The 21719-nt window shown below is 38.7% G+C and overlaps 1 protein-coding gene across 1 annotated transcript in view; it reads left to right on the plus strand.

Moving 5' to 3' along the window:
- The window catches only part of LOC139445219 (uncharacterized), an 83746-nt gene extending 66601 nt beyond the window's left edge, over positions 1 to 17145 (plus strand). Inside the window, exons 34-39 of the mRNA XM_071226357.1 lie at positions 10746 to 10798; positions 11782 to 11862; positions 13303 to 13433; positions 15102 to 15309; positions 15636 to 15797; positions 16751 to 17145. Of these exons, the coding sequence (XP_071082458.1) occupies positions 10746 to 10798; positions 11782 to 11862; positions 13303 to 13433; positions 15102 to 15309; positions 15636 to 15797; positions 16751 to 16946 (831 nt within the window). The 3' untranslated portion in view covers positions 16947 to 17145. The remainder of the gene's footprint in view (positions 1 to 10745; positions 10799 to 11781; positions 11863 to 13302; positions 13434 to 15101; positions 15310 to 15635; positions 15798 to 16750) is intronic.
- Positions 17146 to 21719: the final 4574 nt, after the last annotated feature.

Raw genomic sequence — 21719 nt, forward strand, 5'->3', positions numbered from 1 at the left:
GTGTTTCGAGGTTGTGACCACTGGAGTGTCTAGAAGGGTTAAGGGGGTCGGGGAAGGTGTGGGGACGGCTATCGTATGTTGTATAGAGACTACAGCTTCCAAACTTGATTTAAAAAAATGAAAACCCTGATCCTATATATTTCAAACAAATTGTCTCAATATAATTTTTGTTTCAGACATTCTATTCTTTTTCAACAGTCTAAAGCATTTTTTCAATCATTTGTGGGACATTATTGTTTAAAACCCACCAAAATGTCATTATAGCCAGTCCCTTACCATCTTACCTCAAAACAATTGATCTTTTTCATAAAAGTTAGCATGAGGTGGATCTGTAATTGCTTTCCCTTGAGGATTCTCATTTACTTTTTCACTTTCACTCCTCTGAAACACAAGTCCTTTATTTGTCAGCTGCAATCATCAGTGTTTGCTTTGAGAGTACCGGTAACACTTTTTATAAGAACACTGCGACCCGTGAAGATCCAGGATAGAATAGGTCTTCAGCAACCCATGTTTGCCTTAAAAGGTGACTATGCTTGTCGCAAGAGGCGACTAACGGGATCGGGTGGTCAGGCTTGCTGACTTGGCTGATGCATGTCATCGTATCCCAATTGCGTAAATTGATGCGTAGGATGTCAATCACTGGATTGTCTGGTCCAGACTCGATTATTTACAGACTGCCGTCATATTACTGGAATATTGCTGAGTGCAGCGTTAAGCAACAAACAAAACAACAACGACAGCAAAAAATAGATAAGAACAGTACACCTTTCAACTGTGCCATGCCATGCATTGTACGGCCCAATTTGTCACAGTGTTTCACAAATGAGCTTCGACCAGTAGAGATTTCTATCTGTCATGGGAATGTAATCTGTCTTGAAATTTATGAGTCAGTCAGCCCACTATAGTGAGATTGAGTTTGAGATTAACTCGGATCATCCACCCTAATCCTCTCAAGAGATTTAGCTTACCGAAGTAGTGTTAAAGATATCCGCTTGCATTTTTGTCAGCTGCGTTTCAAGGACATTGACTGGTTGACTGTCCTAAAGATATTTTTCAAATTTGGCAATTTAGATAGAGAAGATTCAAAAATTCACGAAATCCTGAAAATATCCATATTCATTTTGCTGTCTGTGACGTTAAACAACAAACAAACATACAAGCAAATTTTGTCCTGAACAATTTTACTGAAATGTGTTAATTTCACACATGCCACTCATCAATAAATGGGCACCCAAACATGGAGGAGAGTCTTCATTGAGTTTGATCCTCAAATTTCAGTTGTGAACTTTTATGAAATTGATCCCAGAACAGAAATAAATCAAACCCATAAAACCGAAAAATGAATTGAGAAATTTTTACCTCTAATCAAATACCAAGCACTCGTGACTTAAACCCACTCAGCCAATAACAATAAACGGTCTAAGTATATAGAGCCATATATTACCCTGTGTCACTTGTCTCTATCAATATACTCAATGTAGCGTGCATGGCTACAAACCAGCGTCAGTGCTTAAAGCCATTCAAGTTTAGTGAGGTATATAAGCTGATAATAATCGGCCGAATTGCTGTTTTGTTTCCCATAGCTCTCGCCATATATCTGTGGAAGGATTTGGATGAATGGCTGGCATTCCCTTGCTCAGATTTCTTATTGTTTGTTAACTTATTAATATGGTGGAAATATACTGCCATGTTAATGGTGGATTGTAATATGACTTCACTGTAAGTGTTCAGTGTCAGCGGCGGGATGTTAATTTCACTGTGTATGTTGTTGATTTCCATTGAAGTGAAATAGACTTAGATGAATGAGGTCTGAGGTTAATCAGTTTGGTGGATGTTATGAAAATTCTTTGATATGCTGTTCTCTACAGGAAGGAGTGGATATTGGCATTGTTTGTTTCATTTAGGGGTGGTGGGTCTTTCATGTGTGTCATCGCTGGAGTGGATTTCGACTTGCGGTCACGTACATTTCACTATGAAAGTAACGACCCTGTGATTAATAGAACTTTGCAATGATGTGTTTTTCACACTTTTCTTCAAACTGGATGGATTCTTTACACTTTCATCTGTGACTAAAATATTCATGGACTTTGTGAGTGTGGAAATCCAATCTCTTCAGTTTTGTCTCAAGTTATTTCTCATATATGTCAAATGAATGTTTATGTCAGTTGCACAGTTAGAGTGCTGTATACTTCAATCGCGGTGTGAGGCAGTCAATAATTTATTGCCTTGTTCAGGAAAGGTCAGTCTGACATCAATATTTTACAATTACCGGTTTGTTGCAGATTTTGTTGCATACTTTTTCTAAAGCAGAAAACTTTGCCTGTGTTAGATTGTTCTCTTAAAAAAGTATGAAATTTTGGCTTTTTTTTTCAATATATTTCAAACTCATTTTGAGTCAATACCTGAGGTTTTTTTATTAATTAATTTCAATTGTAACAAAGGATACAATCTAATAAAGAGGGATTGAGCGATATTTTTATCAACAGAGAACCTCAATACAGTTACATGTAAATTTCACTTTGCAATCACGTGAAATTGATGTCTTGCCAAACTGTGGATTTCGCTTTCGTTGACATTTGTTTTCAATGGACATTGTTATGTGAGGCTTAACAACTACAAGGAAGAAACTGTGAATTGCGTTTACCAAGACGGTGAAAGTTTGGGGAAAAACACCTTGCCATATATTCAACTTTAGTGATATCAGGGTGAAGAAGGGAACATACATGATGCTTATCAAAAGCAAATTATCTATCCCAACGCAGTTGGAGCTGATTGTGGACCTGCCGCACAGTGTCAACGTAAGTATGGTGTATATATACAGTGTATATAGCATGCACATTGCCTGTGTATAGATGGTTTTATAACATGGTCCTGTGAATAATAATCTTTGTGACTGGCATCTGCCGTGATAGCTTGCAGGAAAATGATTGACAGGTTTGTCAAATTGCATGAAATGTATCTGCTTGTTGATATTGACATGGTTATTGTGTCAGCTGTAGTATAGCAATAGAGTACTTTAAATGTCTAAATTTCACTGACATTATTTTGTTTACGAAAATGTGTTTATAAGAATTAATATTTTTGTTTATGTAGTTTTAGGTTGAGGAACTGTATGAAAATTAAGAACATTCCTGAACTAAATTTATTTTTATGTCGTTGCCCTTAGAAATATATGATATATAGTCTACAAAAATACTATTCATATATTGACATTGTTATGATAATAATTTTTTTTTTTTTTTAAATATTTTTTTTTTAAGAAAACAATTTTGTAGTGTTAAATGACTTTTAATTTTGCTGTAGTTTCAGTTGAAACAACAATGAAATTGTTTTTCATAACATACAAGTGTATTCATGGGACCTATGTTTTCATGTTACTGCTTTGTCCCTTAATGGAGAATACCCTGTTGTGACTATTAACCAGTTGTGTGCATGAAATAATTAGCACCCACCTTAATACAACAAAGACATTAATGCATTTGCACACCTTAACCCATCCTCTGTTAACCAGGGTATTATGTCACACTTTGCTGTAATAAATACCCTGAACTGTTACCTACGGTAGCTTCATTTCAAGCCTGATTCAAATAATATGACTCTTGCAACTTCCATTCAGACAAATTTCTCTCATGGGTGTTAAGTTAGTGATTTAGATGTAAGATGGCAATGTAACTTCCGAAATGAAGTTTTGATGGCAAGTGGGTCCAGGATATCTATCTTAAAAGAATGGAGATTTAGTACCCTTAACATCGAGGATGAACTTACCAGTGTGCCCCCGACCCCTGTGTACCACCAACTTGACGTCAACAGGTATTTTCAAATCTTTTCATGTTTTAAATCAAGGTGCTCACATGATTTTATGACCCTTTTCATCACAGTATAGATTTTGATTATTGATCAGACCGTCTTGACTGGGTGCAGCAAATGCAAGTGATATGAGAAGTGGAATATGATTGGTCAAAAGTGGGACATAACTTGTAATAGCCATCAGTCTGGCAAGGGTGGAAACTGGACCTTTCCTGTCAGTTAACTCCCTTGCCTCGGGAAGATGGTTTTGAAAATGAATGTAAACAGTTCATGTAATGAATTGTTTTTTGGGATGAACATTTATCTCGCCTCAGTGTTTGCGCAGTTTAGCAAGCAAGCAAAGTGTTTAAATAGCAGACCCCATTTTTTTCCACACACACCCCCCCCCCCCCCCACGCCACGAAGTAGTATTTTTGTGTGCTATCCTCATCATGAGGGTTTGTATAGATTCAAAACCTTAACTGTATAAACAAAGTTGGCGGGGGATATAGAAACGGGCTCCGTCTGTCCGTATGCTCCGTTCCCTGTTTCGATTGAGAATGTGTCATGTAGTCACTCATGTATACTACAATGAAAACTTTCTTGTATAGACTTAATCCTGGATGTCCATGCATTGCGTCACATTTATGATATGATATACACATTTATGATATACAATCATGTCTGGATTTCCTTTTGTTATGTCTATTTTATTGGCACAGGGTAGGGTAATAATTAGGGCCGGGACAGGTAACTCGGGTACTCGGGTCGGGTGGGTACTGAGAATGACCCGGGTACCCACAGGACTACCCGGACCCGTGGTTAGTCATGTGATATATTGTTTAATGACAAAAATGATCTAGAACTCTATGGTTACTCTACAATCTACGAATGTTCGCATTTCTTTCTGACTATATATGCACCTGTTCCTTCTGACTTTTATATGTTTGAATAAAGATAGAACTTCAGTCAACTTCAATGTATGCATGATCAGGATGTTTTATACATGTATGTCTAAACACATTTTGTCCAGGGCTTAGTAACAGTCAAACTATTCCCAATCGAACATTTTGTACCTATCTCTTGAGACCTACAGGTAGGGTCGGGTGAAAAGGGGGTGGGTACGCGGGTAGTAAATTTGGACTCGGCCCAGGCCTAGTAGTGATAATATCATATTCAATTTAAAACATTTCCTTATCAGACAGAACAATCGAGGTTACAGTGTAGGAGAAAACATAAAATAAAATAATGTTTGCAAGTAGCTGTTGTGTGATAATATAATAGAGTATGTGTGTACCACAGTTGTTTCAACCTACCACAAATTGTCAGAATCAACTGATCTCATGCCATTAAACCTCAAAAGTGTGGATGATTCTCATGATATCAGTCACTGGTTTGTCTGGTCTAGACTCAATTATTTACAGGCCGCCACATATAACTGGATTATTGCTGTGTGCAGTGTTTTGTTTCCGGAGCGGAACTAAAAAACTATGAGAGATATCTTAGCCAAACATGGCACATAGGTAGGTCTAGTGGTGAACTGGTGCCTTGTGATAGTTTGTGATTTTTTATTGTTCAAGTTTCCATGGCAATGACTTTAACTTCAACAACGACTAAATGGCAGTAGGGCTCCTTTCTGGAGCAGATCTTCCAAAAAGTACAATATTTCTTCACCAAACTTGGCACATAGATAGATCTAGTTGTAAACTGGTGCCTTTTGATAGTTCGGTATTTTAAAAAACAATTCTGAGTTTCCATAGCAAACGACTTTCACTAGACTGAAAATGGCAGTAGTGCTTGTTTCTGGAGGGCTAATGCCTTGCAAACAACTGGATATGTCATATTGGCGGGGAATGTGAGTATTTCATGCTTCTTTTGTGTTGCAATAAGGAATGTACAAGACACAAAGTTGGGCATGGTCAACCAGAGGCACGAGGACAACCTGGTCACCCAATCTGCATGTTAGTCAACTTGTGTAAGCAAGGTTCCTATACTGAAACCTCACTGAGATTCATCAATCATAGGACGGGTAGCTTCATGTAAATATTGAGCGGAGGGGTAGCCAGGTGATTAAAGCAATCTCTTGTAACATCAAAGACTTCGGTTCCGTTCCTACATGGGTACAGTGTGTGAAGCCCATTTCTGGTGTCCCCCCGACGTGAGATTGCTGGAATATTCCTAAAATTGGCATAAAACTATACTCACATGTAAATAGATCTCCCCAGATTAATGTGTTGATATTCGGCAGATGTTCATGGCATACCACACTTCAATCAGGGAGGAACAATGCTGAGCCCCCTACAACGGCCAATGTAATGGTTTTATATAATGAACAGGTATTTTGCTATTGACGAAATCAAGCAGTTGTTAATAACTCACGCAATATAATTTATCTAGAGAATCTGAATTTTGTTCTTGTTCTCCTAAGATAACATCAAAAATATAGTTTGACAAAGATCAGGGCCCATAGCAGAGGGGAGATAGGATTTCCTCCTGGCTCGATTATAGAAGAAGAATAGAGTTATTTAAAGACATAAAATGTTCCATTGACATCTGTCCTTTTACATGATAAATATTGTCAGTGAACCATCGCACTGAAGGTTTTGATGATGTGAGTGTTGCCTTTAATATTTTATTGAGTTTAAAGTCATGAAACTGTCTTTTCTTAAATAGTAAAGGAGAAATGATACCTCGGTGCAATGTGAGTTTTCATGCAATGATACACGATATTTTTCGGTGCTGAAATAAATCAGCATTTTTGTCGGTCAAATATTGCAAAATGTGTTGTAATTACTGTTTCTAGTTCAGTATAAAAGTAGCAGCTACAAACATGTGTTTTCCTGCTCTGAAATATTTATAGTCAGAATTTTCCACTGGATTTGATGTAAATATGTGTATTGCGATACGTATCGTATCGTGACCTATGTATCATGATATGCATCATATCATGACCTTGCTGTATCGTTTCACCCCTATCAAATTGCCAATGCAACAGGACTAATGAAGCCTCAAAGTTATTACTGCATGTGCCAGAGCCTACATGAGACAAGGTTTACTGGCAGTTCAATAGGCAGTCCCAGCAAGTTTTATTTAAGTAGCTGAAACACAACTTTTATGACAGTCATTAATGATTATCACTCAAACAGGAAATGATTACCATATTAAGCGCCCCCTGACCACTGTGAGACCAATCTGTAAGTCATCTTAATAAGCACCTCCTACTTACAACCGAACAATTGCATGACAATACATAGTTTCTTGTGTATATTACATTAAAAAATGCTGTTTCAAACAGGTGAGAAAAGCAGGATAACTGAATTAGTCTGGCTTATATGGAACTCCATTAAAAAATGCTGTTTCAAATTGTGCTGGTTGACTGGTGAGAAAAGCAGGATAACTGAATTAGTCTGGCTTATATGGAACTCCATTAAAAAATGCTGTTTCAAATTGTGCTGGTTGACTGGTGGGAAAAGCAGGATAACTGAATTAGTCTGGCTTATATGGAACTCTGTTAAAAAATGCTGTTTCAAATTGTGCTGGTTGACTGGTGAGAAAAGCAGGATAACTGAATTAGTCTGGCTTATATGGAACTCCATTAAAAAATGCTGTTTCAAATTGTGCTGGTTGACTGGTGAGAAAAGCAGGATAACTGAATTAGTCTGGCTTATATGGAACTCCATTAAAAAATGCTGTTTCAAATTGTGCTGGTTGACTGGTGGGAAAAGCAGGATAACTGAATTAGTCTGGCTTATATGGAACTCCATTAAAAAATGCTGTTTCAAATTGTGCTGGTTGACTGGTGAGAAAAGCAGGATAACTGAATTAGTCTGGCTTATATGGAACTCCATTAAAAAATGCTGTTTCAAATTGTGCTGGTTGACTGGTGGGAAAAGCAGGATAACTGAATTAGTCTGGCTTATATGGAACTCTGTTAAAAAATGCTGTTTCAAATTGTGCTGGTTGACTGGTGAGAAAAGCAGGATAACTGAATTAGTCTGGCTTATATGGAACTCCATTAAAAAATGCTGTTTCAAATTGTGCTGGTTGACTGGTGAGAAAAGCAGGATAACTGAATTAGTCTGGCTTATATGGAACTCCATTAAAAAATGCTGTTTCAAATTGTGCTGGTTGACTGGTGGGAAAAGCAGGATAACTGAATTAGTCTGGCTTATATGGAACTCTGTTAAAAAATGCTGTTTCAAATTGTGCTGGTTGACTGGTGAGAAAAGCAGGATAACTGAATTAGTCTGGCTTATATGGAACTCCATTAAAAAATGCTGTTTCAAATTGTGCTGGTTGACTGGTGAGAAAAGCAGGATAACTGAATTAGTCTGGCTTAAATGGAACTCCGTTAAGAAAATGCTGTTTCAAATTGTGCATTGTGTTTGTCCTTAGCTATAGTGGGATGCTGGATAACCTTTCACACTGGAGTGTAAGCATGAAATATACCACACTGTGTTCTTGTCAATAACAGCCATAACGTTACCTGTCCTGGGTACAAATATAATGTATGTACCGCGGCAAGAGTGTGTGATTTACGAGTTCAAGTGGCAGTTTGATTAACACCATAGCTCACTGGTTGCTTTTGTATGTTGTCCATAGCAGCTGTTTTGAAGTGTAGTGAACTGACATTGATTGTTTATTTCAGTTGATATATTGATAAGAGTGTGTGTGTTTGTTTTCAGGTTGTAAATTTCGTTGACGCTTGAAATATACATGTATGTGTTGTGAGAGCATTGATTATAAGCTGCAAGTGTACTGCGGCCTGTGTTGGTTTGTGTCACTAATTTCATTAAACAAACAAACAAAATAACAAACAAAAAAACAAACAAACCATTTACTCAAACACAAAAGTAACTGATCTTATCAATGTCAAGGCAGACCATTTTTAGGGTCAACGTGCACAAAGTGATCTTTGTTGTAACTCCCTGTGCCATCCCTACTCTAACAGACTAAGGATAGCTGTAATGCTAAGATTGTTTTGTGCAAGTAGGCCCAGGGTAACTTCATAGGGGCTGGCCCAGTCGTCTAAGGCACCGCGATTCGCTGTGCAGAGTTGCGTCCCTTGGGCACGCCAGAAACCTATGAATGTGGGTTCGAATCCTGGTTAGCCCGGTTTCTAGGTTTCTAGGTTTCTAGGTTTCTAGGTTTGTCAGCACCATACCCGTGCTCGTGGGTTTCACAGAAGTGGTAAACGTCTGAGACCTGCTTCACTCGGGCTTTCCTTCCACATTAAGTTGACACGCCGCGATATAACTGGAATACTGTTAAAAGCGGCGTTGAACCCAACTCACTCACTCACTCACTCACTCACTCACTCACTCACTCACTCACTCACTCACTCACTCATACCATTATATTGGGGTAAATAAAGAAAGCCATTAATCCACTTTTTTTCCTCTTTGATCTGCTGTGCATCTTTAATGGAGATTGAAAATACACAGACATTTCTCCCGGACTTGTGTTGAGGGTGCCAACCCACTTTTGGTATGCCGGATGCCGAGCCCTATTTAGTGGTATTCCGGATGCCGCAGTGCAGTAGGCTAGATGCCATGAAACGTTCATGTGGTACGCAGATGCCAATATTTCAGCGGTGACATTTATTCATCTTTCTTTCTTGCAAAGAGTGAAAAATAATAAATTACGTATTCCTAACCTTACGATCATGCATGGCCATGCATTCTATGTGAAAATCCCAGTATGAATCACTGGTTCCAGCTGTGTACACTGATATGACTCAAGAGTTCCTTAATTGGTAGGCCAGAAACTTAAGTGGTACCGGTATGCCGAATGCCTAGAGAAGTTGGGTTGACACCTGCTGTGTACTTGGGACCCACTTGTGTGATTCCACAAGGTGATGTTTGCACTACGATAATCGTAAGTCTGTGTTAAACTTGTGGACATAGGGTCATCGTAATGCTAACATCACATAGGGAATGGGGCCAGAACACCAAAATTGCAAGGCAAAATTTAATATAAAAATTTAAAATAATTGAATTTTTTTTATAAAGCCAATTTGGTGCATCTTTAGTCCGGTTGTACTTCAGTACACTTAATTTCTAAAAGGGGAAAAAAGTTTTGAATTCTGTTTTGAATTATTTCACAGTTTGATAAATAAGAGTATGATCACATGATTATTCTGTTGCCTTGGTGTATATTTAAATGACCTGTTTTAAATTTTAGTAAAGTTCGTTTCTCTGATATTCTTTTTCAAACATCTGTTTTGTCAGGTATGTAATAAGAGATTATGTTACTGAGTGAATGAATTATAGAACCATAACAAACATTTTACGTGTGGTGCTTATTCTAGTCTTATACATGTGGTAACATGGTTTGTATTGTCAAGCTTACATGTGTGTTTGTCCAAATTACACGTCTGTATGCTTGACCCAAGAGAATAAATCAACAACTTAATCCAGTCTTGAATTAAGTCTTAAATAATTCTGCAAGTCTAGATTGCTTCAGTGTGAGGCCTGAAAATATAGGCATTGTTTGGGCTCCATTTGGATTATATTTTATGTTTTGTAGATATATATTTTTATATAAGATAGCTTTATATTTGGGACTAAATGTTAGCCTACCATAGTGCTAGCATATATATTTATCGACTTTTGAATTGTGATTCCTTTGAAATGAAATTGTTAAGGTCTTGAATGAATACAAAATAAAGACATTAACAGTTATCTCCCCTGCATCGTTCCCCGACGTCTTACAAGCATGTAAGTGAACTGAGGATGACATCTTAATTTGCCAAGAGAAGCCTTTCTGTCTGTTTTTTTTGGACCAAACCTCTGAATTTATCAGAAGATGACTTTCTAACAATGACCTTCAATATATATGCTTCTAAACCAGTAGTAACCATTACCTGAATATCAGGCCATGGGGTAGCCTTGTGGTTAATCAATCCAAGCCGGTGTGATATTCATCACTAAGGTGTGTATATTGATGCGATGTTTCAGGATCTGCAGGCGGCTTTCAATGCCGCGATGCTCAAGTACCAGAGAATTCCAGGGTAAGTCAGATGCAAGCCTTACAAGATTTTAAGTAGGATTTAAAAAAAAACTTTTATCAGTTTTGAATCAGAATTCAAGTGATGCTAATTGCATATAGAACCCCCAGAATTAATCCCAGTATCATATTCCATACTTGAATTCATCTATGTAGCTGTGTGAATTGTACAACAGTACTGACGTGGACCTGTTATTGTCTAATAATCAAATTTTTGTTCTGTTCATTCTAATTACTGCATTCTGATTAGCTTAATTGGTCACGTGTTATTGCATTCATTCCCCAGTGAACGTAAAAATTAAGCCACGCCCACTGAAGTGGACTACTTATGTTACTACGGAATGTCGGGGAATCCCAATATTACAGTCAGGGGAATTTCCTTTCTGCTTGTGTGTATGATCATGCACAGGACATTTTAGCAAAATTCATGCATATTCATTGTCCAAACTTTGAGACCGAAGGATGAGAAGGAATGAAACAGCTAATGTGCAGGCTTGCTCACATATTTTTTTTCCGCTTGTCTGGGTTCCACAAATTTCATGTCTTCGGATGTTTGGTCAATATCAATATCTCAGTTGCATGTAAAAGTTGGAGTTTATTTTGCAGTGGTTTCTATACTACCATGAGGATCAGATAGGCACAATGCCATTGTAAACTGATCCAAGGGAAGTCACTCTGGATCCAAGGGAAGTCACTCTGGATACAGAAATGTCAGGGATAGCGTGGGATCATGCTCGTAGTCTGTCTGGTCCAGACTCGATTATTTACAGACCACCATCATATAGCTGGAATATGGCTGACCAACCAACCAACCAACCAACCAACCAACCAACCAACCAACCAACCAACCAACAAACAAACAAACAAACAAACTAGATAGACTGTCATCATACAGCATAGTTTTGGATGATACATCCTTAAAATCATTACTTTCACTGATATCATTTGCTGGGAATATTTGTACAGCTCCTATGTGACTGTTTCCAGAAGTCCCCTGTCTCCGGACAAGCTGTACAGGAACGATGGTGTGACTTTTGATGAGAACTGGCAAGACAGGGCCATTGAGAGGTAATTCACTTGTGTCTGTGTCACTTCACATGTATGTCTAAATTAATTACCTTAAAGGGCAAGTTCACACGGAAATGAACCATTTTTTCTTGTACTTTTTCCACATTAAAAGTGTTAACATAGAAGTGTCATAGACAAAAATATAAAAACATCATATTTAATTTACATATTTTTTGCACTAAAATGATTTATATTTTTCACATTTACCAAGTGTTCTATTTCCATAACAAAAACACCATGGCTTATGCCCCTTGCAATATGACGTCATTGGTGCCAATTGATAAACATTATGACGTCATCATGCTTTGTTAGAGCCGCTTCACGTGGTGTAGGTACAGTTTTGTGATTCTAGCGTCTCAGATGCCAGCCAGAATTGTGTTATGCTGAGTCATCACTGCGCTGGAGGGTGTCGTAGACCATGTTGTTTTACCGCAAACTGGTCCTTGATATCTTTTGCGTTGAGAATAGACAGGGACCCAGTTGAATTGGCACCAATTACGTCATAATCTAAGGGGGATAACTCAGGCCTATTTCGCTCTTAAAACGAAGGCCTCATAACGGCATATCATTTTAACACTATTGTGAGCTTCCTACTTTCACTGTGAAAAAAAATGAGTGTATATTTTCAAACACAGATACTAACTAATTCTAAAATTACGTTTTGTTTAGAAAAAGAAAGAAAATGATTTTTCCGTGCACACTTCCCCTTTAATTAAACTTTGATCGGTTTATTTGCTTTTACTACATGAAGCCTGTTCTTGTTGTTTTGTGCAATGATTACCTCTGAAAGTGGTGTGAAATCCAACTCTCTCCTTCTATCTCTCTCTCTCTGCCTCTCTCTCTCTCTCTCTTGCTCTCTCTCTCGCTATCTCGCTCTCTCTCTCTCCCTCTCTCTCTCTTTCTTTCTTTTTTTCCTTTCTCTCTCTCTCTCGCTCTCTGCCTCTCTCTCTCTCTCTCTCTCGCTCTCTCTATCTCTCTTTCGTTCTTTTTCTCTCTCTCCCTCTCTCTCTCTCTTTCTTTCTTTTTCTCTCTCTCTCTCTCTCTGCCTTTCTCTCTCTCTCTCTCTCTCTCTCTCTCTCTCTCTCTCGCTCTCTGCCTCTCTTTCTCTCTCTCTCTCTCTCACGCCGCGATATGACTGGAATAATGTTGAAAGCGGCGTTAAACTCAACTCACTCACTCATTCTCTCTCTTTCTTTCTCTCTCTTTCTCTCTCTCTCTCTCTCTCTCTCTCTCGTTTGCTCTCTCTCTCTCTCCTTTTCTCTCACTTACTCATTTTTAGATTGTCTGGCCTATTTTAACTATCATGGATAGATAAAAGGCTCAGGCCAGTTGACAGTCAAATTTAGAATGAATGTTTTTTTCACATCACTCCTTGATCTACTAGTATGTTAGAATGTTGCATCTTCTGACTTACCCCAAACTGGATTATGTCCCCTGCAGGCACATGCTGCTGCGCATGCAGAAGGAGCTGCGACAGTACAACGCAGCACAGAAACGTCACTTGCTGGAACAGAGGCAGCGAGAGAGGCAGACATCGCTGTTCGGTCACTCTGATTGTGGATTCAACACAGGTAACATCGTGGTCAGGGATCTGATACTGTCATGCACGCTACAGTCAGTTGATACAAGAGACAGCCTTCTTAAAATTAGATCTTTTACTCCAATACAATCCCTCCCTCTTGAAATTGAATATAATTGGAGAGTTCTGAATGCAAAAAAATAAAGCTACACAATTTCATCATGGATTTTTTTGTACACACTGTTGGCCAAATCGTTGTTGAAAGCTGACATTTGATAGGCTCTAGATTTCAAAGCGTAAAGTACTTTTAGCGTATATTGTGTGAAATATATGCAACTGAAAGGTGATTGCCTTTAACACGAGCCAGCAAGGTAGTGTCTAACTAAATGGATGTTCTGTCATGGACTGTTTGATACTGAAGTAACAGCAAGCGGTAAACAATTAGATGATAATACATACATGTATGTGACCCACCATGAAATTGGTTCTTATTATATTTTTAACTACAGGTTTTTATAAAAATACAATTCACAGGCAGCAAGTCAGAGATACAAATTTTCTGCAAAATCCCATTTTCAGTCCTGATAAAATAACTGTAATTAATAACTTGATATAATAACTATAATTAATAACTTGATATAATAACTAATTAATAACTAGATATAATAACTGTAATTAATAACTTTATATAATAACTGTAATTAATAACTTTATATAATAACGGTAATTAATAACTTGATATAATAATGGTAATTAATAACTAGATATAATAACTTTAATTACCGTATTCGACGTAATAAGCGCCCCGCTCTAATAAGCCCCCATGGTGATATTTGCTAATATATTGGCTAGTGAACAATCCCAATTAGCACACCTTCCAATTGATTAATGTACACAAGACTTATTTATTCACCTATTATACACACTCCCCTTACTTATTGGAAATTTAATTCTGGAAAAATATATCTGTCATACATAAACATTTCAGGCATAAACCACAAAATTTATCTTTCAACTCTGTCGTTTTTTTCCACCAAAATAATAAAAGAGCACCCTATTCCTAAATTGGGAGCGCCCTGGGCGCTTATTACGTCGAATACGGGAACATCTTGATATAATTACTGTAATTAATAACTTGATATAATAACTGTAATTGATAACTTGATATAATAACTAATTAATAACTTGATTTGATAACTGTAATTTAGCTGCGGTGACTGATTAATCAAATCCAGACATTATGCTGAAATGTTTTGAAGTAATGTTTTTATTGCATTGCAAACTAACAAAAGAAAATTATATATTTTTGTACATTCTTCATGCATGGCGATATTTACGAAAGTAAGATGACGTCAAACGTCTTTCTTTATAATGTCACAGCACAACCGTATCTTTCCATGCCAGAAACCTATGATTGTGGGTTCGAATCCTGGTTCGCCCCGATTATGTTTCTAGGTTTGTCAGCACCATACCCGTGCTCATGGGTTTCAGTGGTAAATGTCTGAGACCTGCATCACTTCGGGCTTTCCTCCCACATTAAGCTGACATGCTGTGATATAACTGGCATACTGTTAAAAGCGGCGTTAAACCCCACTCACTCACTCACTCACTCACTCACTCACTCTCTCACCACCCATATGGTCCCTCTTCCCCTGTTGGGTCACATATGTAAATGAAAGACTTGATGCAGTACTCCATCGCCTACATGCACTGTGTACAGGGACTGCACCCCGCCCTGGGTCTTCAGCGTATGCGGTGCAGCAGCTGGAGAGAGCTAACACCACCGTGCCCCTCCGCTCAGCCACCGCAGCCTCCTCCCTCATCCCCCAGCGGCCCCGCCCCCAGACTGCACACTTCGGGGCCTTGAAACGCCAGCAGCAGCTGAAGCAGTCAGACCGGAGTGACCTTGCAGTTGAGACACCCTTCAGGTGAAGGTCAAGGTTGTTTGAGTTGACGACGAATCACGGAGGATTATTGCTTAATACTGGAAATTGTGTTTTGTTAGCTGATACTTCATGTCCTTTTTTGAAAGAGCACGTTATTGCTTCTTCTTTATGTTTTTTAACCTTTTCATACTGCTGGGTATTTTCATCTTTTGAAATTAAGTTGAAATTAAGTGTTTATTTGGATCCTAAAAACTGTGATGAATAATTTATCTTGATAATTATTTGGAAGCACAATGTCCTGAAAGTATGACACGTGTATGACTGACCGTGGAACTGGTGGGATCTATGGCTAGTCTGTATGTTGTCAGGTTCCGTTTGAGCCCCATGCCGCCAACTGCATTGTCCAGAGCCTGGTCAGAAAGGAAGGACACTCCAGATAGCCAGAAGAAGGTTGACCCTCAGATGCTGGACCCCCGAAACCCTCATGCCATCAGACCCAAGTCCAGTCGCTCCATACCCAGCAAGTGCAGGTGGGTGGGTGGGTGAGTGGGTGAGGGTGGTTGGGTGAGTGAGTGAGTGAGTGAGTGGGTGGGTTGTTGGGTGAGTGAGTGAGTTTGGGTGGGTGGGTGAGTGAGTGAGGTAGGGTGAGTGGGTGAGTGAGTGGGTGGCTGGGTGGGTTGTTTGGTGAGTGAGTGAGTTAGGGTGGGTGGGTGGGTGGGTGTGTGAGTGAGTTAGGGTGGGTGGGTGGGTGGGTGAGTGAGTGAGTTAGGGTGGGTGGGTGAGTGAGTGAGTGAGTGAGGGTGGGTGGGTGAGTGAGTGGGTGGCTGGGTGAGTTGGTGAGTGAGTGAGTGAGTTAGGGTGGGTGGGTTGTTGCTTGAGTGAGTGAGTTAGGGTGGGTGGGTGGGTGGGTGAGTGAGTGATTGAGTGAGTGAGTGAGAGTTATATCACTGCTTGTCAGCTTCAAGTGGAAGTGATGGGGTCTTAGACATTTACCATTTTGGCAAAACCCACAACCAGGGTAATGATGCTGACAGAAAAATGATCGAAATGAATCAAACCCACTATGATATGTTTCTAACACAACTCTGCACAGTCACGGTCGGGGCGGTCGGGTAGCCTAGTGGTTAAAGCATTCGCTCGTCATGCCGAAGACCCGGGTTCAATTCCCGACATGGGTACAATGTGTGAAGCCCATTTCTGGTGTCCCCCGCCGTGATATTGCTGGAATATTGCTAAAAGCAGCATAAAACCATACTCTTTCACTCAAAGTGGTGTAAAAAGTCTCCTATTGTTATTTGTATCTATCTTTAACCTAGACTGTAATGCACTCATTGTTATCTTATAGGAGAATACATATACCATTGCCATTTGCATTAGAATATTAAAATTTGTTAACACTTGTAGCAATATTTAAGGCATGTTGGTTGGAAATGTATAATACCTTTAAGCAAGCAAATAACTGACATACTTATCTTTGCCACAGTCGCTACATCCTTGTGTCTCGGCCTAAAGATCAGAACCAGCCACCGATACCATCCCCTATGGAAGAGCAACTTCTGTTTGAACGCTTCCCCAATATTGGCATGAAGACTCTCAACACATTCGACGGAACCATCATCCGGCAGCGGAAACCTACCTACGGCATAGAGTACAGTCCCTTTGCCCCACAGATGCACTGACAGAGTACAGTCCCTTTGTCCCACAGATGCACTGACAGAGTACAGTCCCTTTGCCCCACAGATGCACTGACAGAGTACAGTCCCTTTGTCCCACAGATGCACTGACAGAGTACAGTCCCTTTGTCCCACAGATGCACTGACAGAGTACAGTCCCTTTGTCCCACAGATGCACTGACAGAGTACAGTCCCTTTGTCCCACAGAATCACTGACAGAGTACAGTCCCTTTGTCCCACAGATGCACTGACAGAGTACAGTCCCTTTGTCCCACAGATGCACTGACAGAGTACAGTCCCTTTGTCCCACAGATCACAAGCTCCTCACAGCGATAGTATGTTCCTGGAGCTCTCTATACTATCGCTGCCACCAGTCAAAACTCCCCACTGTGAATAGGTGGCCACAACCATGCTTGGAGTTGAACTCGCAACCGAATGACCGTTATGTTTACAAACAAGTGATGACTGTCGTGACGCCGAACACACTTATCGCTGCTAAATTACTTTCTTCGTTTGTCCATTTGAATTTCTGTTTCATTAAAACTATCGTGTTATTGATATAGTAAGAATGTAAGGGAGAATTTGGTTGATTTTCCGTTAGTCTGCAATCTCGAACCAATCTGATTATCAAAACAACAAAGTAAATTCATCTGGAAAACATGGTAAGTCGTAAACCTTTCCAAATTGAAATATGATGGCATTCCCAAAGACATAAACAAAAGTATAAACGTTACTACATATGGGTTTGGAGGGCAAATTTCAAGATTCTTGTAATGGCCGCGCCTACACTGGTGGCAGCGATGTTACCGAGAGTGTAACGAAGGTGTCGCGAGCTGGGAAGGAGCTTGCACAGATCACTGACAGAGTACAGTCCCTTTGCTCCACTGATCACTGACAGAGTACAGTCCCTTTGCTCCACAGAAATACTTACACAAGCTGATTACATATTACAGTCACAACTTGTCACAATATCAAGTATATCAGGATGGTACGTCACAACATGATATATGGTACACCGTCTGTGATACATGGAAAAATACATACTACGGTCATTGAATAGCCTTCTATCTCGGAAAACCCAATAGGCCCCTTTGTGTCGCCATGTCCTATATCCTGTAGTTCCAATCATTTTCAAAGGTAATGGGTCACTTGGTCGTCAGTATTCAAGCCAAGCTGAAGCAATGGTGATGTATCACATTATTTGGCATTATATGGAAGATAAGATGCTTTTATCGTGTAAACTCATTTAGAAACGTTACCTAGGCAGATCTAGGATTTTTTAAGGAGGGATGGGATTACATTTAATGGTTTACTTTCAGTGTTTTAGGAGTCAAATTATATACGCAAGTATTTCAATAACAAGAGGGTATTTTTTTAAAATGATATTTTTTTTGTATTCAGGTCTGTATTTGTGTTGTTTTTGTTGAAAGTCACACAAGCAACAAGATTCTAATACATTCTGTTAATGCCATGCTTATGATTAAGGCAAAAAATATTAGAGCATTGCGTGTTTCATAAGCATTCCTACTTTTTGAAGTGGCCAATCACTTCCAGTGAATGTACATTTGACCATTAATGTTGACATGTGTGTGTTTCTTTACATTAGATTTTTCCTTTAAATAACAGAAATTGAAAACAGACATAGGTGTTTAGTTGCGTGTGTGTTAAAAATTACATTAATCAGAACTAACATTGGGTATTAATGTATTGTTGTGAGTCTAGTTTACAAGAGGTTTAGTGTCCGATATTAAAATAGATTGAAAAATATTTATTGTAAAATTACGACTTAAATACATTCACATTCAGTGTATGTGTTCCTTAAAGTGTTCATGTTTCTGTAAATAGTTCTCCAGTGTCTTTGAATTAGGTGAAATTTTATCCTTATGAATGATTGAAGCAAGCTTTACAAGCCTACGTAACGATGCTACCTTGCAGGTATACGGTTCTGCTATGTTTTAGTCCACAAGTCCATATAATGATAACATATAGCAAAAACCTTTACAAGGGTAGATTTCTACTAGTCCTTATGATACCTTAACTATTGGCCAGTTTGGCAAAGACTACAGGACTAGTGCCAATTTCTAAGGCTGTCTCTATTATTGACAGATATAATGTTTACTGAGGTTATCTCGACCCAGTATTTTCCTTGTTTAAGAATAAGCCTGCCTTTGTTTTGAACATTTTTCTGCTTGTATTTTTTTGTGTAGCCTTAATTTCAAGAGTTTGTTTTGGGAAATTACGTCATTCAAACAATACAATAATGTCATTTGGCTTCCTTGATCTTGACATTACATGTATACCAAGTTCGATAAACAAAAAAATATGTTGCTCTGGCTCAACTGGATATGAAAAGAATTTGTAACACCTTGAGCTCAACACTGTAAGAGGTTGATGTTTGATCATTTCAGTCAAATATCATCCTTCATTGCAACTTCACTTGTTTCAATATGGTCACTTTTGTATCATGAAAATATTTTTTTGCATGTGTTGATTTTATTTAATATCTGGTTACTTAAGAATATTATAATTATCCAAAGATTTTTATAACATTCAATTTTCTGTTGTATATGTTTAATATACAGATAGAGAAGATATTAGCTACCAGTATTTGTTATTTCAGTGCGTTATTAGTTTTATCCAACTGGGACTTCAGGTTACCTAAATTCCTTTTGTGTAAGGTCACCTGAATATATGTACTAGAAACAAAGAAATATTGACTGTATTTACAAATCATCATGCCAATGAAATGTCAGCCATGTTCCTGTGGATAATATGTCCATTCTTGTGTGATAAACACCCGTCATTTTAAGCCCAAAATAGCTGTCTACACCTCTTGATCGATGCTCATGGGTTTTGACAAAGTGACACACCTCTAGACCGATGCTCATGGGTTTTGACAAAGTGACACACCTCTTTACACTTGTTCTGTGCAGCATTAAACCAAACTCATCCGTCATATGACTGTGATTACATTATCAACGGAGCTGTTAAACATGCCCCGTGATTATGTTGCTTCGTCCCAAAGATGTAGACAAAAGGATGCTGATATTAGCATGGTAAGAAAGTAGTGTGTGTGAAATGAGTGTTGCTTGTAGTATGAGAACATCTGTTATCTATCTTCTTGTTGTGAATCGTCACAGGCCTTCAACTGTGTCATGCTTTGTTGTCAAGACATTACACTTCCATTCATTCTATGTTTTCTGGAGTATAGTGCACACCCAAGTATTATGCGCACCCCCCTCTAGCGGATTCAGTATTTTGGAGAAAAAAATATTTGGAATATTATGCGCAGAACAAAATTACACTGTATCCCTTCGAAAGCAAATACCGGTAAACGAACGGGTGATGAGAAACTTGGTCAGTACAAATTTGAAAATTCACATAAAAAATCACAAGACATGTTGATTTACCATTTAAATTGTATTTTTTTTATGAGGGATGATATATTCCAATATCAAAGGGGTATAATAAAAAGTTCTGACAATTATATACCAGAACAGATATGAAAATTTAGTTCAGGATTTGAAGCCTTGGGGACCGGCCATTTGTCACAGGTGGGAGTGGGTCTGATGTTTGGTATGCACTAGTGAACTGAAAATAATTACCCTCCACTACGGCCACACATTTTTTATTTTTCATTTAATGGGACCACAGCCCCTCCAGAAAAGCAGCTGGAAAAGAAAGAAATTATACAAAAAAAATATTTATTTTTATCATTTCGCCTTGCAAGTAACATAGACCCTCTCATACAATATATGAATTCCATGTCTACATCACTATCAGTGATTCAAGAAGGCAGCTGCAGCTTTAACTCCATGGGAGAATGACTTTCATATAAATAAATAAATAAATGACATCACTATTTATTTTTGTTCATATTCGACTGACATTGTGTGGAAAAGCTAGAATAAATCTGAAAAATATAAGTATAAAAGTGTGGCCTAATGCTTTTCGTATTTTTTATGACCTTCCCTGAAAAGATAATCACAAAAAGACCATTTTTTCAAGACCCTCCTTAAATATGTGTTATTTGGTATAACCCTCCCCTAGAGACAGTCCTTTTTTAAGGTGACCACCCCTGATTCCGTCTGACCCACCCACCCCTATAATAAATGACCGGACCCTGGGTTTGTTTGGTTGGTCCTGTTTGTGGTGTGTCGCAGGAACACGTAGTTAATACTCAGGTTTCCGATGGTTCGTGTTCAAAGCAGTGTTTTGTATATCTGTTAGTTGTTTTGTTATGAAATGTATTTCTGTAGAATCTGGAATTTTAGAAATTCTCAGCACTGTGATATTTGCTATTGTGAAGAGGAATTTACTTTACAATTGAGGAATAAAGATAGTTACTATAGCTAACATGTGTTCCAGTTATTTTGGGGAATCCCATGCCATGAATTATAATGATGGAATGTCGAAACTGGTCGTCTGTTTGTCATGTCCGCAGTGGGTATTCTTGGTTAGAACTGCTCCGCAGCATCCTATGCTGGTCATAAGGGGGACCAAATGGGTCACGCGGTCAGACTAGCTGACTTGGTTGATTCAAGACATTGTACCTTGATGACGTGGATCGTTGTTCGCAATATCAATCACTGGACTGGCCAGTCCTGACTCTATTATTTACAGTTGGTTGGTTGGTTTGTTGTTTAACACCGCACTCAGCAATATTCCAGCTATATAACGGTGGTCTGTAAATAATCGAGTCTGGACCAGACAATCCAGTGATTGATATAATGAGCATCGATCCACGCATTTGGGATCGGTGACATGTATCAACCAAGC

Source organism: Haliotis cracherodii, unplaced genomic scaffold (genome assembly GCF_022045235.1).
Source record: "Haliotis cracherodii isolate W230 unplaced genomic scaffold, xgHalCrac1.p SCAF_6, whole genome shotgun sequence".
In the NCBI taxonomy this organism is placed as follows: Eukaryota; Metazoa; Mollusca; class Gastropoda; order Lepetellida; family Haliotidae; genus Haliotis; species Haliotis cracherodii.